The sequence below is a fragment of the Leuresthes tenuis genome, unplaced genomic scaffold, assembly GCF_036924035.1.
Source record: "Leuresthes tenuis unplaced genomic scaffold, fLeuTen1.0.hap1 SCAF_12, whole genome shotgun sequence".
NCBI lineage: Eukaryota > Metazoa > Chordata > Actinopteri > Atheriniformes > Atherinopsidae > Leuresthes > Leuresthes tenuis.
The window spans coordinates 14,567,726-14,584,247 of NW_027325366.1; the positions used below are offsets into that span (position 1 = coordinate 14,567,726).

Consider the following 16,522-nt stretch of genomic DNA (forward strand, 5'->3'; position numbering starts at 1 on the left):
CAGGAAAAGACACAGAAAAGGAGACGTAAGAGGGAAGTGTATAAAGGAGACAAGGACAGGAAAGGAGTGGAAACAAAGAAAGGAGAGGAAACAAGGAAAGGAGAATAGTGGGGCAAGAAAGGAGGAGAGGAGAGAATATAAGGAATCGAAGAGGAGAAAAGGGGAGGAAAGGACACAAGGAGAGGAGGTAACATGGCCATAAGAAGATGAGGAAAAGGAAGATAAAAATGTAGATTGTGACAGTTTCCATTTATTGATTTGAATTGTTTATCTGTTAAACATATTTATTCAATGATCTGAGATCAAGATAAAGAGACACTTACAGTGAGTGAGTTACGCTGCTGTTTGTTATAAGGGCTGTATTTGGGTTTGCTGGGTTTTCCTGCCACTCTGTCTTTGTGCCTCCTGCTGGATATGTGCTGCAACAACAACAACAACAACACTGACTGAAAACAAAACCGAGAACAAAAACAGACCGACAACAAAAGATTTCTCTTTTATTCTGATGACTCAGTGATGTGCTGCTCTGCCCTTACACCTGATCAGACTCTCCATGAGCTACAACATGCTTTCAATACTATCAAGTGTACATCTTGTGATGGCTTGCTTTGAATACCAATAAAATCAAAGTCATGATGCTCTCAAATGGCTCAGAACTTCCATATGTCATTACTTTTCAATTCTTTGAGATTGAGCTAGCGTTTTAATAGAAATAAAGACTTTTTAGCTGACCCTGACAGCTGTCATGGGCCCTTGGCTTATCAATCAAGTGATTTTTGACAACTCTATCAAATGTATTAAATAGATTAGCCCTGTTGTCAAAACTAGCTTTTGTCAGCCAAAGTAAAGCCATATCTCCCTCACAGAGATTTTCAAAAAGTTATTCATGCCTCCCTTTCCTCTTTGCTTGATTATTGCAATTCCTTGTATGCGGGTATTGAACAGTCTTATCTCCAATTTTTGCAACCGTTACAAAGTGCAGTAGCTTGTCTTTTAAGAGGACAACCTCATTGCATTGGTTTCCTATTCATTAAAGAGTTGCTTTAAAAGTTTTATTTATGGTTTTTAAGGCTCAAAATGGTCTGGCTCCATCCTGTCTAAAGGAACTTCCATATCAGTGACTGCTTCTAATCTATGGAACAACATGCTAATACTTGTAACTTTTCAAACCTTAGAAACTATCAAAATGCTATGAGGGCCCATATTTTTTCTTTAGTTTGTGGAATGTTATTTTACCAATGTTAGTATGTTTAATAACTTTACTGATTTCACCCACTCTTTACACTTTGTTTATTGAGATTTTAATGTACAGCACTTTTAAATGTACTTTATAACTAAAAGTAACATTGATATTATACACTATAATAGGTTGGATGATCTGATTTGTGCTCTGTCTTAGCTCTCAAGATTTTATCCTTCTAACCACCCTTAAACCCTGTTCTGAACCGGAAAAAAAGGCTGTTCAAGTTTGCTGCTCCCCTTACTTGGAATTGCTTGTAAGAACAGCTAAACTTGAGGGAGCTGGATTAATTTAATGAATTCAAAGAAACTGTTAACAATCTGGAGGCAGAAACACCTGACTATAAATATGGCTGATTTTATTTTGGTCTACAATGACTGATGATGACCTCTGATATTTTTATGTTCTTCAGTTTTTACGTATATGTTTGTTGTTGCCTCTGAAGTTTATCCATACAGCACAAACATTTTGTATATGTATATTGTTATATGCAAATTGTGTGTGTACTATCACGTAATACGTGTTAACAGAGCTGCTGCCTGTCTTGGTCAGGACGGTCAAGTAAAAGAAATAGCTAATGTCAAAGAGTAAAGTTTTCCCGGAAGAATAAAGGTTAAATAAAATCAATAACATGCAGAGAGCGGGGTCCTGTTTGACTGCTGAGCAAAGACAAAGAAATCAAATCAGAATTCCATACAACTTCAGCATGTCTGAATGAAAGCAAGCTCATCAACATTAATGTAGTTCCTTCAATTAAATCACGATGTTAAACAGAGACCATGTGAGACCCCTTTTTATTAGAGCTCCAACTGTTACTCTCAGCTAACAATCCAACCACGCATAGCTTTGTATTCTGTAGGTGCCAAATTGGCACATGGCAAATACACAAGAGTCAATAACAGAAAGCTAAAATGTGTGAATTATTTTTTATATATTTCCAAGCAGACATTATCACAAAAGCAATGGCTTTATTTAATTCAAGTGACCCATAACAGTGTTGTATGCTTAAATATTATATCATCCAACCTCATTTGACAACATTGTACTTGAATGTAGCTTAAATAAAAAAGTAAAGAGGATTGAAGATAAAAATATTTTTTTTGTAATTATGGAAGCAGGAACTATGAGTTGCTACCTGTTTGAGTTGAATCTCAGAGTTGACATGGACATCGCAGATCTGGCAGTGGAAGGTTTTGTTCTGTAAGCCGGAGCCCTTCAGTCCTAAGCTGGTGCCATTCTTCGGCTTGGCTCCTGGTCGAGGGTAGGCTTTGATTGGGCCAGCGCCACTTCGAGCCTCTAGCATCGTTTTGTGTTTTGAACCTGAAAGCAGAAACATAGAAACCTTAATTAAACATGAGACATCATGATGGAGAAGTCTTTTCGTCCTTGGCAGCAACTGGTTTAAGTTAAAGGGGAACGCCGGTATTTTTAAACCTAGACCTTATTTCTGGCATGAAATACGTTTATCTACTCACTGAGAACAGTTTGGCGAAAGTTGGCGAAAGCTATTTAGATAACTCGCAATCCATATATAATATATAATGGAGTGAACGGGGCAAAGACGATGCAGCCTCTAAATAAGGCATTATCTGTCTTTATTTCACCAATACTTTAAGACGAATGAATGAATGAACACGTACTATTGCTCTGTTAGCGCATAGCTACTGTTGCGTTGCTACTTGCGGCTATAGAAGAGCTAACGGAGGGAATTCTACACACACCTCTACTGGGACGACTTCATCAACATGCATGGCTGTATTTCCATGAATATCAACCTGCAGAGAACTGGAGCTTGCTGATGACAAGCAAGCAGTTGGTAATCATTATTGGGTGGAAAAGACAAAAGAAGAAACTGTGATGGAAGGTCTTTTTAAATGTTTACATCTAATTACTGTTTGTCTTCTTGGAATTCATGATGTTCAGATCTTTGATTTTCAAACATCTCTGAATGCCACACATAGTTGATATCCGCTCAGACAAAACCTACCAGCTCAGCACTGAACTGGATCATATTTGTTGGGTGATTAACCTGTTTAGCCTTAGAAGTATTTCTGGGGTTCCTGCTCATAAATGGCATGCCCAAAATTAATTGAGTATTTCTCTGCAATTACAAACTCCTGTGTAAACCATCTTGGTATCAAAATAAAGCTAACACTTGTGAGACTTCATCCCAGCCGGATCAAACCAGATGTTCCCCTCCTGCCTCCAGTATCGTGGGTTCTTGGGTTGAAGAGGTTCAGTATGAAGAACAGTGCTTGGTGTTTGGTGTTTGCTTGCTTTTAGCCATAAGAGTAGAAGTAATTACCAGAAGGCTCCAGCAGGGGGAGTAGAGAGCCGTACAGAAATGTCAAAGGATACATTACATTATTTGTGTCAATTTGTGTCACAGCAGCCTTTAACATATTAGAGTGTCAAGTGGTGGGTGACAGAACATATGTATTATGATCTCTAGTGATAATCATATTACCGCACTAAGACTGAGAATCTTCATCAGTATAGTGATCTTCATCAACATCTCTAGTGGTACTATTCCACTTAGTGTATCTATCTTGATCAAATTTCCTTTTTGTAACCCTAAAACAATGCTAAACAAAACAGATATCATCTGAATCTACATAGATAATTAAATAATTCTGGACTCAAACTATAACCTTTTAAACTTTTAACTAGAGTATAAAAGGAGACAAATTATGCTGTTTATATAAGTTAACACAATCTCTTAAAGTCTTCATAAAATATGTGACAAGCTTTGGTCAAAATATCAGCGATAGGATACAACAGCTAACTTTCCACCATGTCTTTATACCTCTGGTCACAGCAGTTGGTTTTAGTGGGTGGAGTGAGCTGCAACTTTGTCATTCTCTTCTGTGGGGTGTGCCTTATTTGAGATTTGTCCTACAATTTTGAGCTACCATGCATACATACATTTGGACACAAATTACACTCAATAATCCCTAAAGCATGTTCAGACCAATGGGAGAGAACGGATGGTAAATGGCCTGAGAGCTCACACTCACATGCACCAAACTGAAAGAAAATGATCTAATTGGCAATCTAGTTCACAAATACTGACATTTCCTTCATGTGGAGTTTGACAAAGGACAGTTGGTACTGATCCAAACTGATCTCATCACCAGACGTGTGTTGAACTGGTTTCAGGTTGATAAAAAAAAAACAGCATTGCAGATAAGAATGCTAAAGCAAAATTACAGCCACCCGGCAGCTATCAATTAGTCAAAAATAATGTAAAAGTTCCTCCATCACACATTGGCTAGATAAACCCTGGTCGTCACTGTCTCTCCATTCCTCTGTGTTTTGTTTAAGCGTCTAAAGTTACGACCTATTCCTTTCTATTATTGGGCAACATCTCATATTTAGCAAGAAGCTACAGATGCGGCATTCACTAACCAATGAGAACTTGGAATTTCCTAATTCCAATTGGAGATAGAATCAAAGACAATATCAATTAGGAATCAGATTTTGTAGCTGGGATCTTAAACACAAGTAATTCAACATCTTGCTTCTGAAATACAACAAATGCATAATCTGAAGTTCAAGTCAGGTGAAGATTAAGATAAGGAGGCAGGATCATTTTCCTCTTAGCTGGGTATGTGACGCAACAGTACCCTGCAAATCTTAGCGACTCCTTGAATTAGATAATTTCAGAACAACTGAGCCCCAAAGTGGCAGGATCGCGTTTTTACTTACGTTTTTTTTTTTTTTTGGTTGGTAGTCACTTTTACACTTTAAAATTCTCCCTGACTTTTAAATGCTCAGAGGAGCAAACCTAAAATAGAACATTCTCTCAAATATAAAATGATAATATAATAAACTTTTACTGCAATATTTGAATTAAATAATAAGCTTCAGCTTAGTGGGAAGCAAATGTAAATCTGGCAACTGTCCTGCAAAAAATTCCTGTAACATTTATTTTTTGATAAGAATAAGCAAAAGCAGAGGGTTCAATGATATCTTAACTGTTTAGAATATTTGATCATACTATGCTTACACTTCAATTTCCTGCAGTTTTCACAAAATGGAGAATTAGAGTCTGCCATGAACATTCTCCAAGTCTGGAAAATTTCATATTCATAGATTCAGTGTTATCAGTGTTGGGGAAGAAAGTTGCAGAAATTCTACTTCAAGATTTCATAGCTTTCATCTGGCTCCTCCTCACCTGCATTATGAGCCTCCAGCTGAGACAGAGAGTTGACAGCGACTTTGCAAAGAGAGCAGTACAGCAGCTTCTTTGCTTTCTCCTCCTCCGACTCAACTGAGAGAGGAGCATCCTGTGAGGAGGAGGTCTGAGAAGAAGGAGGTCCAGATGAAGAGGAGAGGGTGACAGGAGCCAGAGCAGAAGACTTGGAAGAGGAGGAAGAAGAGGAAGAGGATGAGAGGCCTGGAGCTGGAAGAGCAGAAGGGGGGCTGGATGGAGGAGGCTCACTGCCTGCTCTGCTGGAGGAAGGGGAGGAAGAGGAGCAAGGAGACGTGGAGGGGAGGAGGAGAATGGGCTTGAGAGGAGATGAGGAGTCAGTGGAGCTGGTAAATGGTTCTGGATAGAGGAAAAGGAGGAAGAAATAAAACGTCAGAATAAAAACGTGACCTGTAACAGTATTCAGATCTGTTTTATTGGTGGATAAATCAACCTGTGTGCTGACTGGTGCTGCTGTTCGCTGACACATGGGACGCAGGGCCAGCAGGACCACAGCTGCTCCCATTGGTTTCTGCAGTGACTGACAGCTTGGCCTTGGCCTTGTTCTCCTGAGACTTGAGCTTCTTGGCATGACGACTGCCTCTGTAATGAGCTTCAGCCTGAGACTGAACAAACAGAAAGGATAATTTCATGTTTTGTTTGATTTGGTTGAGTTTTTTGCTCCTGCTTTCTGATGCTAATATCTCTTCCTGTCCTGTTACTCCTATAGTAGCTTATCTCTCACTGAGTTTCCTTCAAATGTCTTTATGAATAATCTCAGCATATTCCTAAGGTTTACTATCTGGAAAAATGTTGCTAAAAATGACTTTCAATTTAGTACTGTTCTAAAATGACATGACAAATAAGTCATGATGGATTAAATGACCATCATAATCGAGGCAGCAGAACCAGAGAAACCAGGTTTAATTCCTTGTGATCTATATTGTTACTAACTCCTTAAAAAATAATCTAAAAAAAATATGATGTAAGGGTTTTTTAGTTAGTTTTCGATTTTATTTTTTAAAAGTCTCCTTCCTTGCGTGTCTTATCTTGTTTTTGTCTTCATTCTTGTGATTGTCTGATTGTTCCCACCTGTGTTCCCAGCCTGTGATCCCTGCTGTCTTCTGCCTGTTTTTTTTAGAAACATGTAATTAATCTTATAAAGACATTCCTGCCTTGACTGCATGTCTTTTGCTCAAATTTACATGCAAGCTGCTTTTACTTTACTTTACTTAGTTCCTACGAGTTTATCAATGTACATCTTGTGTATTTTTATCAGTTTTGATGCTTTATGTTTTTTTCTTCCTAATTTCTTTCATGCATGTGGAGCTTACATAACCCACAGGACAACTCACTAACTGTTCAGTGAGAGATTAAACCTTTTTCACAGCAGACATTAGGCGTGCATCAAAACTGAACAAGTACTGGCCATTTCTATAGACAATTAGATTAAATTTTTGCCTCTAAGGGTAGTATTTGGTTATTAGGTTTTAAATTACTTACTTTTCACCCTCCTGGTACAGTGATTTGGTGATCATATGAGGAACGACATAAAATCAAAAGCATTCTCTCTGAAAGTGTTGCTCTAGCTGGTAATCAGCCTCCAAGAGGGAAGTAGAACTTCTCTGAAGCCCACTACAGGGCCTCAGCAACGGTCTGGAGGATACTGGTGGGTGTACATTGAACGGAGAGATTGCTTAAGTGAAGATGGAGGTTCCTGGAGCCAATTACAGGATTCCAGTGGACATGGTTTGGACAATAATAACAGGTATTACCACTTGTACCCTATGCCGATGCAGTTAGGTGTCAATGTGGAACATGTGCTATTCTGGTTGTATTTTACATTTAAAAAACATTTCTATTTACATTTATCACTAAAACCTATACAGAAGGGTATTTCCAGGACAGATCCACTACTCACTTGTAAATGTTGGTTTAAAAAAATTAAGAGGGCAACAGCCAAGAGGCTAAACTCAAGGCTAAAACTGTAGTCCACAAAACCCAATGTAAAATTTTGATATGCAGCGTAGACACACAAATCTTCACCTGTACCACTATCTTGGCCATCAGGAGTTAAGTTAGACAAGTTTAAATTCAGAATCTTCCAGGTTATGTATATATTAGTATATATTGTTTATATTATATGTATATTATAATCAAGTTTAGCCAACATGCAACAAAAACACTCAATCTCATGAGTATTGTAAGGCGAACATTTGTTTAGCATCTGATCTGAACACACTAGCCAACTTTATACTTAAACGGCATCAATGTTATCCCATTTTATCATCTCTAGATGTGGTTCGGAGGTGAATCTTTGTGACTGGGGTAATGTGTGTGTATTTAGACCTGCATTTACATATCAGACAAGGTGTGACTGTAAAACTGTAAACACAGCAACAAGCCCTGAATGTCTGTGTGTAAGAAACACTAGGAACACTGTCCTTGTGTGAATGTCGACAATCTGTATGACTCAGCTTTTAGTCAGCTTATACATGCTCCTTTTTCATTTCCCCCCTCCCCAGCTGTAATTCCAGTTCAAGTTCACTCATGAACGATTTCACTGGCTCATACATTAGTCATGTTTGACTGACATATCACTTATGAGGAAGCTAATTTCCTCTCAGCAGTCAAGAATGAGACAAGTGTCATTTACACAGCACTTTGTTATAGCAGAGTAGAGAAGCAGGAGTAACACCTAACTGCGCATACTTGATGTGTTCGAGACTTTAAATTGACCCTTGGAGTGAGCGTGAGCATGGATGGTTGTTTGTCTCCGTGTTTCTCTCTATGATGGACTGGCGACCTGTCCAGGCTGTACCCTGCCTCTCGCCCAATGACAGCTGGGATAAGCTGCAGAAAACTGTAATGGTAACATAATTCAATATAACATGACTGGTCCAAAGAACAGAGGTAAGGCACTGAATGCCAAAATTAAGTTAAAAAAAACCCAACAACATATCTATAAAGAAAAATACAGGACTTAATCAAAAAATTTGTCTTTGGATACAGGGATTTAAATTTTGCTTTAGTCCAGATCACATTTGACTCCAAGACATTCAAATGTTGTTTGCATGAAAACCTGAGCACATCCTTCAGTATGATATTCTAATCTTTTTCAAGTTTTACCATCAGAAATCAATGACTTTCACACCAAGAGTTTTTCACCATGAAGTCAAGATTGAAAGAGGTTAAACAACTTCTTCATACTCAAGATGAGATTAGGGAACAATGTCCCCTTCATCAATTTAATGGTTGCAACAAAATACTTTATACAGCTGCACAGAGTACCAAACTTAACAAATAGGCTAAAAAAGTACAGAATAAAACTATTTGGAATGAGGCGAAATGCACAAATAATCCCTTCATACTGTACACAAAACAAGAAGCAAAGTTGTCACAGACAAAGGTTTTACAAAAGAAAGTTACTTTAAGATCATATGTTATGTTGGAATTGTTCAGGCCATCATGTTGATAAGAAATCTGGCGCAAAAACAAACAAGATGGTGCAATCAAGCACAACTTAAACACAGACACATCAGTTTTTTAAAAATTGCATTAGTATGTTTAAAGATTTTTTTCTTTAATAGGCTAAATATTTTGCTTATTAGCTCTAAGTCTACAGAATATTGTGTTATGTCGTCATATTTTTAATATAATGTATTTTTGTATTGCAGATATATATAAAAAAAACCTTCAACCTCAGTGCAGTTCAAGTTTCAAAATGTAGTGTCCCCTTTGACATTGTTAGATTCTGTTACCACTATTCTCATTTTCAAACACAGAATATTTCTTATTCTGTTTCATTTGCTACAACTTATGAGGAACAAATTGTTCTATATCAGTGTTTTTAATGTTGGCTTACTTAGTGTATTGTGTCTTAAGTTATTACTCACAATGTTTTTTTCATGCTTATGCCCTCTGCTTGTGTCATTTGGGGGGTATTTGGGCACTTTGGGTTTGGACGTTTCTTCTGAGCTGTTTTAATCAGCTTCTTTGAAAGTAAAGTTGAGGAGGGCCTTTCTTTTTAACAATAGTTACACAGTTGAATAATTCTGAAACCTGAAAACATTCCATGGACATGTGTTTTGTCTCATTCCTGCAAATTTTGACCATGATATATGCTTTTATATTTACCAGGAACAAAACATACTTACATCAGAGTTGAACCTCAATTGGCAGACATTACAGGAGATGACCTGTTTCTTTTTGGGCACCATGGTAACGCCAAAGGTGTGGTTGATGACAGCCTTCTGCACTGGGTCCATCTGCATAAGACATATAGAGGTAAAGGTAAGTTTTTTATCATAGTCTGTCTGTACACATTGAAGCCACAACACACTGCTGATAACACAACAACACAAACTCACACACTTATAAGTACCGTGTTGAAGTTCGGGAAAAGTCCGACTGGTGACGTCGTCTCAACTGGAAATGGCAGGAATGGTTTCATCATCAGCGAGGGACCAGTTGCACCAATGAGGCCTGGTAATGCCCCGCCCACTGCACCGCTACCATTTCCTGGAAACAGAGTTTGAATTATTGTTTTCTAAAAACCAGTTTATGAGCGCTGGTTTATGAGCGAAGGTAAGCGAAGGTAAGTAAGTAACCCAGATTTTCTGTTGTCAAGTTTTTAGGCCTGCATTAACACCACCATTACCACATCCAAATGAGAAGATCAGGAAATTTCCTATTACAACACAGTGGGAGCACATACACATGACCCCAAACAGTTTTTTCATAAGACCATGTAAATACAAATGGCTTTTTTTTATTATGTTATATTTTCCTTAAATTATGAAGATGGCAATTTTGCCTTTTATTTCTAATTATTACTGATGTCTCTACAGCCCTCTAACCACAAGTTAATTGATATATACATTATATTTATTATATTTAAGGCATAAAATAGCTGTTGTTGATGCCACAATGAATGATTGAATTCCAATTATTCTATCATGTTTCTCAATCAAAAATACCACATTGTTGTGACATGTGATATTGTGACAATATAGACATCAAGAATTATCCATATATTCTGAGCCAGAAATGCATACATAGAGTCATAAGAACAATAAAAAAAGGGTATCAGCATTTGTGTTGAAATTAATGGGTCAAACATTAATAAAAAGCTTTTAATTGTTCAGAGATCAAATATATCCCTGAGAGATATGAAGACAAATTTTCTAAGGAACAAATGGAGTAAATCATTTTTCAAGTTTATAGTGTTACAATCTGGAGACCTAAGCAGCTGATCTGCTTTATAGGAACATTATGAGGAACATAGGAAAATGTTATGGAGATGCAGGTGGTAGAGGCAGAGAAAGGTAATAATATGCAGAGAAAACATGCATAAGTGACTGCATGATGAGTTATTGTGTCCAGTTGACACAAAAGCAACTTTGTGCAACTCAGTTCCCATTAATATCCATTTAATGTCAGAAAGAGCACAAACCATCATACATAAAAATAAAGACCAATACTGAACACAGCAAGAGATGATCGCAAAATAAAAATATGTGATATCAAAAAAGTAATTACATTCAAAGTGCAAGTACATAAAATAAATGTGCATGCTGTAGAAAGCAGCTGAGACGCAGCATGTTGTTCTGGTGAGCTATTTGAACAAAAGATGGTGAGGAATCTAAAGTGTGAACTGCCACTGGCTTTGTTTGTTCCCTTCTCACACGTGAAGGTGTTACTTGTGTTACATGTGGGTGGAAACACTGATTTGGTCTACGCCCTTGTTTTCCATTTAGAAAAACATCAGTTTGACCAATCCTAAATGCCATCTTGTGTCCACATTCTTTGTAAATGTACAATCCCAATTCCAAATGGTTGGGATATTGGGTAAAAATTCTATAAAAACACAATCCAATTATTTTCAAATTATTTCCATGAGATGATATTCAAACCATAATAGAACATAGAGAACATGTCAAATATTTAAAATATATTTGATGGCAGCAAACATCTCACAAAAGTTGGGGCAGGGGCAAAAAATAAGCATGGAAAAGTAAGTTGTACTAAAAAAAAAAACAGCAGGAGGAACATGTTGCAACTAATTAGATTAATTGCCAACAGGTCAGTAACAGGATTGGGTATAAAGAGCATCCCAGAGAGGCAGAGTCTTTCAGAAGTAAAGAAGGACAGAGATTCCGAAACCTGGAAAAATATATATATATTTCATAATGTTGTTCCAATAGTGAAGACTTTCAATATTCCACCCAATACAGTAGGCAATATCATCGAAAGATTCAGAGAATATCAATACATCTCTCCAGTTGAAAACCATTACTAAGTGCCTGGTAATCGCGGCATCACATTTCCAGAAATCCTTGGCTGTGAACAGTTCCCCATGCCATCCACAAATGTCCTATCATAATAAGGTCAGGGTCCAGTTAATTTATAAAGCAAATTTACAACAAGTTACTCAAAGTGTTGTTCAATGCATAAACAAATAACATCCAATAAAAATATAATAAATACACCAAAAAATTTAAATAACAGGAGGAAAAGGTTCAAATAAATGTCAACCTCAACTGTATTTAAAAGCCAATGCAAAGAAATGGGTCTAAGTAGGGACTTAAAATCTGACAGTGTCTAAGCAGCTCAAATATGAAGAGGCATATTGTTCCATAACTCTGCAGCAGCCACTAAAAAGGCTCTATCACTCCTGGTTTTAAGCATGGAAAATGGAACATCTAGGAGGAGCAGGGTCGATGACCTCAGTGCTCTAACTTGAGCTTGTTGGCGTAGCAGCTCAGATAAGTATCACAGATCCATACCATTTAAGGCTTTAAAAAAAATTGATAAAATCTTACACTGGATCCTGAAACCAACAGGGAGCCAGTGAAAGGAAGCATGCACAGGAGTGATGTGATGACTTCATCTCCTCTCTGTCAACATGTGAGCAGCTGCATTCTGCACAGGCTGCAAGTGATGAAGAGATAACTGATCTAGTTGATAATAGATTTGCATTGGTAATAGAAATTTGCAGTAGCTGAACTGACAGAAAAGAACATTTTTTTTTATGAATGAATGAATTAATTTTTTGAATGAATTTCTTATCAAGTATGGGTTCACCTTCACCAGGAGAGGCACCATCCAGCTATAAAAAAGAAGCCATATGTGAAAATAATTAAGAAACACCAACGTATTCTCTGGATCTTTAAAATGGACTGAGACAAAATGGAAAATTGTTTTGTGGTCAGATTAATGAAAAGTTTAAATTTATTTTGAAAATCATTAATGCTCTGTCCTGCAGACTAAAGAGGAGAGGGAGCATCCCACTTTTTATCAGGACTTAGATCAAAAACCTGCATTTCTAATGGTATGGGGCGCATAAATGCCTATGGAACTGGCAGCTTGCACATCTGGATAGGCATCGTCAATGGCATGTAAAGCCTAAACATGCTGAATGGGAGCATTGAATACTTAGTGTTTAGTGAGGCCTACATCTAACAACAAATCACTCGGTCGAAGTGTCTCGCGCTCTCCGCCAGACTTTCACCTCTTCTTTTGCCTCACCAGCTCTGTCTCCTGTGTTGCCTCCTCCACAGCCCGCTGACTCCGCCGCCATGGCACAGCCCGCTGACTCCGCTGCCACGGCACAGCCTGCCTTCGTCCAGCCCGACCCGGCCTTTCCGCCGGGCTCCTCCTCCAAGCCTGCGACCACGACCATAGTTCCTGTTGCCACGACCATAGTTCCTGTTGCCACAAACAAGCCTGCTCCGGTGGTCAGAGTCCGTCCCATACACCCACCCACCCACACCAATTCGGGGACGTCTGGAAGTTCCTCAAGGAGGGGGCTGTGGGCGTCGCCGGGGGTGGGCCGGGTGGGCACATTTCCCTCCTCGCCTGCGACTATGGAAGCCCAGGTGGGCTCATCGTTGTCTTCGCCAGCACCTATGGAAGCCCAGATGCGCTCATCGTTGTCTTTGCCCACGCTTATGGAAGCCCAGGTGCGCTCATCGTTGTCTTTGCCCATGCCTATGGAAGTCCAGGGGGGCTCATCGTTTTCCTCCTCGCCTATGGAAGCCCAGGTGGGCTCATCGTTGTCTTCGCCCGCGCCTATGGAAGCCCAGGGGTGCTCATCGTTTTCCTCCTCGCCTATGGAAGCCCAGGTGGGCTCATCGTTGTCTTTGCCCACGCCTATGGAAGCCCAGGTGTGCTCATCGTTGTCTTTGCCCACGCCTATGGAAGCCCAGGTGCGCTCATCGTTGTCTTTGCCCACGCCTATGGAAGCCCAGGTGCGCTCATCGTTGTCTTTGCCCACGCCTATGGAAGTCCAGGTGGGCTCATCGTTTTCCTCCTCGCCTATGGAAGCCCAGATGCGCTCATCGTTGTCTTTGCCCGCGCCTATGGAAGTCCAGGGGGGCTCATCGTTTTCCTCCTCACCTATGGAAGCCCAGGTGGGCTCATCGTTGTCTTCGCCCACGCCTATGGAAGCCCAGGGGTGCTCATCGTTTTCCTCCTCGCCTATGGAAGCCCAGGTGGGCTCATCGTTGTCTTCGCCCGTGCCTATGGAAGCCCAGGGGTGCTCATCGTTGTCTTCGCCCGCGCTTATGGAAGCCCAGGTGCGCTCATCGTTGTCTTTGCCCGCGCCTATGGAAGTCCAGGGGGGCTCATCGTTGTCTTCGCCCGCACCTATGGAAGCCCAGGGGTGCTCATCGTTCTCCTCCTCGCCTATGGAAGCCCAGGTGGGCTCATCGTTGTCTTCGCCCACGCCTATGGAAGGTCTGTCCAGTTTATGTTTTGATAACCATGTTTTCAGGTCATTTGTTATGTTTTCTGTCATGTTCTTGTCATGCCCCTGCTATCAGCTTCACTCATGTCCCCTGCTTCATTGTCATCAGCTGCACTCATTCAGTAATCACTCCTTCCTCAGTATTTAGTTTCCTGGTTTACTCATGTTCATTGCAGAATCCGCACAACCCTTCATGCTTGCCACCGAAGTTAAGTCTGGTCTCCTGCCTCATAGTCTTGTTTCCAAGTTATTTATTCATAGTCTGGTCTCGTTTTCATAGTCTTGTTTATCGTTAATTCACAGTTTAAGTATTTTTTTATCTGGCTCTGCCGCGCTTTATGTTTATGTGTTTTTCTGGAATAAACCTTTTGATTTATTGAAAGAACTGCATCTGGGTCCTACCTCACCATCGCTCTTGACAATAGTATTATGTGTCAGCTGGGTGGATCTGCCAAAATTAAAGTTTTGCCTCCAAAAACACGGTCACAATAAAGATGGAACATTAGCGTGATAAATCTGTCATTACTAAAGAGAACACTAACACCCACTATAAAACAGAAAACTGTTCATTAACAGATAACATAACATTTTTTTTTTTAAAGCATTTTGCATAATTATCTGTTGGATTGACGGTTAGTATCAAGGTATTACAGAGATTGATTCACTGCCAGGAAAAGTGCACCGTCAACTTTACTGTGCAGTGTATACATAACAGCATATAGGGCTTTGAGAGTGAGTAGGCTTCATGACCCTCGTGGCTTTTCTGACAATGATAGTTTTAAGAGTTCGGAGAAAGTTTAATTGAATTAGAACAAATATGAACAGATTAGTTAAAAGTTTATTCAAGGGGTTGAGGTAGTCAGGAGCTAAATTAAAGGACTAAATGGTGCACCACTGCCGTTATCAGTTTTAATCATGCTGTGATACACAGAACCCCCTACAAAAAAAAAACTCAGAACAAATTGAACGCTGTTTTTTTTTTCTTTTTAAATCTTAGAACCTCCTGAAGGACCCCTCTTAGAAACAAACAAAAAATATTCTTTACAACTTGTTCAGTCCCACTGAAGAAGCAATCCCCTAAAAACATTTTTAGTTTTTGCAATGCCCTTTAATGCTCTTTTTCTTAACAACTTGACACAATTCTCTTATTGAGATATATGAAACTGGCTTTGGCCAAAATACCTTTTGGTTTATGCACAGTGAGTCTTGTCTCAGTCCTGTTTTCACTGTCTGTTAGCAGTCTGTTTGGAGGGTTGGAGACCCCCAAGTAGCTCAAGGCTTGCTGCACAGCTGAGTGAGATAGCGGTGCGCTCTGAAAGAAGGTTTCTAATCTGACAGAAGCATGGAATTATATCAGTTTAAATCAGAGTCAATGAGCTACCGGAGACGTTCAGCCAACAAGGCTGCAACATTATGTTTGAGTTTGTTTCTGTGTGTTTGTATGTTGGCTAAGGACATACTGCCATGCTAGCTGTGGCAAGTTATGGTATTTGTGCAAGTTAACTGTCATCACAACCTGGGCATCCCTTTTGTAAATTAATACAGGAATGGCAAACATAATTAAGTTATTCCCCCAGTCATAACAAAAACACCAAAGCTCTATATTTAGATGTAGATTTATTATTGATCCAAGATGGAAACAGTTCAGTGTAATAGTGTAAATTAGCAGTGTAAGTTAGCAGCAGATGCTTCTAAACAATGCTATGGTATCAACTGTAGTGGAACTAGCCGGAGATTTACACAGCATAACTTGTAGTAACGCATGTGTACAGTTAATTATTGCTTTTAAACGTTTCTATATATTAACATCATTAAATTGTACATGGAGATCTACACATTTTTCAGAAACATGCTGATAATGTAATGTTAACACACCAGGAGCAGTACACTGCGCTCAATGTAGCAAGAGGATTAGTGCTGTGCTGAAAATGCACCTTATCCATACAAGGGCAGATTGTCCAAAGTCACAGAACTTAACCATTAAACTGGAGAGCATTCAGTTAACAAAGTTATGGTGTAACTATAATGTTAATTTTTCAAAAAATAACAACAATAACTCACATCATGCTTAATGCATGCTTAATGAAAGGTGTTTTTCCTACTATCTGGAAAGAAGGTAAAATTATTCACTTAACTAAATGGCAGACTAGCTCTCACTGGGAAGAACAGTAGACCTATCACTATTCTCCCAATTCTTAGTAAACTTATGGTGAGAATAGTCCACTCACAAATACAGGAATACTTTGACTATAACTGCTTGAACACAGATTTTCAACATGCTTACAGATATAACCATTCAACTTGTTCTGTCCTTACAGTAATGACAGATGATTGGCTCAAG

The 16,522-nt window shown here is 39.1% G+C and overlaps 1 protein-coding gene across 2 annotated transcripts in view; it reads right to left on the reverse strand.

Moving 5' to 3' along the window:
* Positions 1-16,522, reverse strand: part of znf385b (zinc finger protein 385B) — a 78,240-nt gene that overhangs the window by 8,678 nt on the left and 53,040 nt on the right. For both annotated transcript variants that reach the window (XM_072396564.1, XM_072396563.1), the window contains exons 5-10: positions 9,817-9,953; positions 9,590-9,700; positions 5,887-6,058; positions 5,418-5,792; positions 2,376-2,560; positions 324-419 (exon numbers count right to left, since the gene is read on the reverse strand). In XM_072396564.1, the coding sequence (XP_072252665.1) occupies positions 324-419; positions 2,376-2,560; positions 5,418-5,792; positions 5,887-6,058; positions 9,590-9,700; positions 9,817-9,953 (1,076 nt within the window). The remainder of the gene's footprint in view (positions 1-323; positions 420-2,375; positions 2,561-5,417; positions 5,793-5,886; positions 6,059-9,589; positions 9,701-9,816; positions 9,954-16,522) is intronic.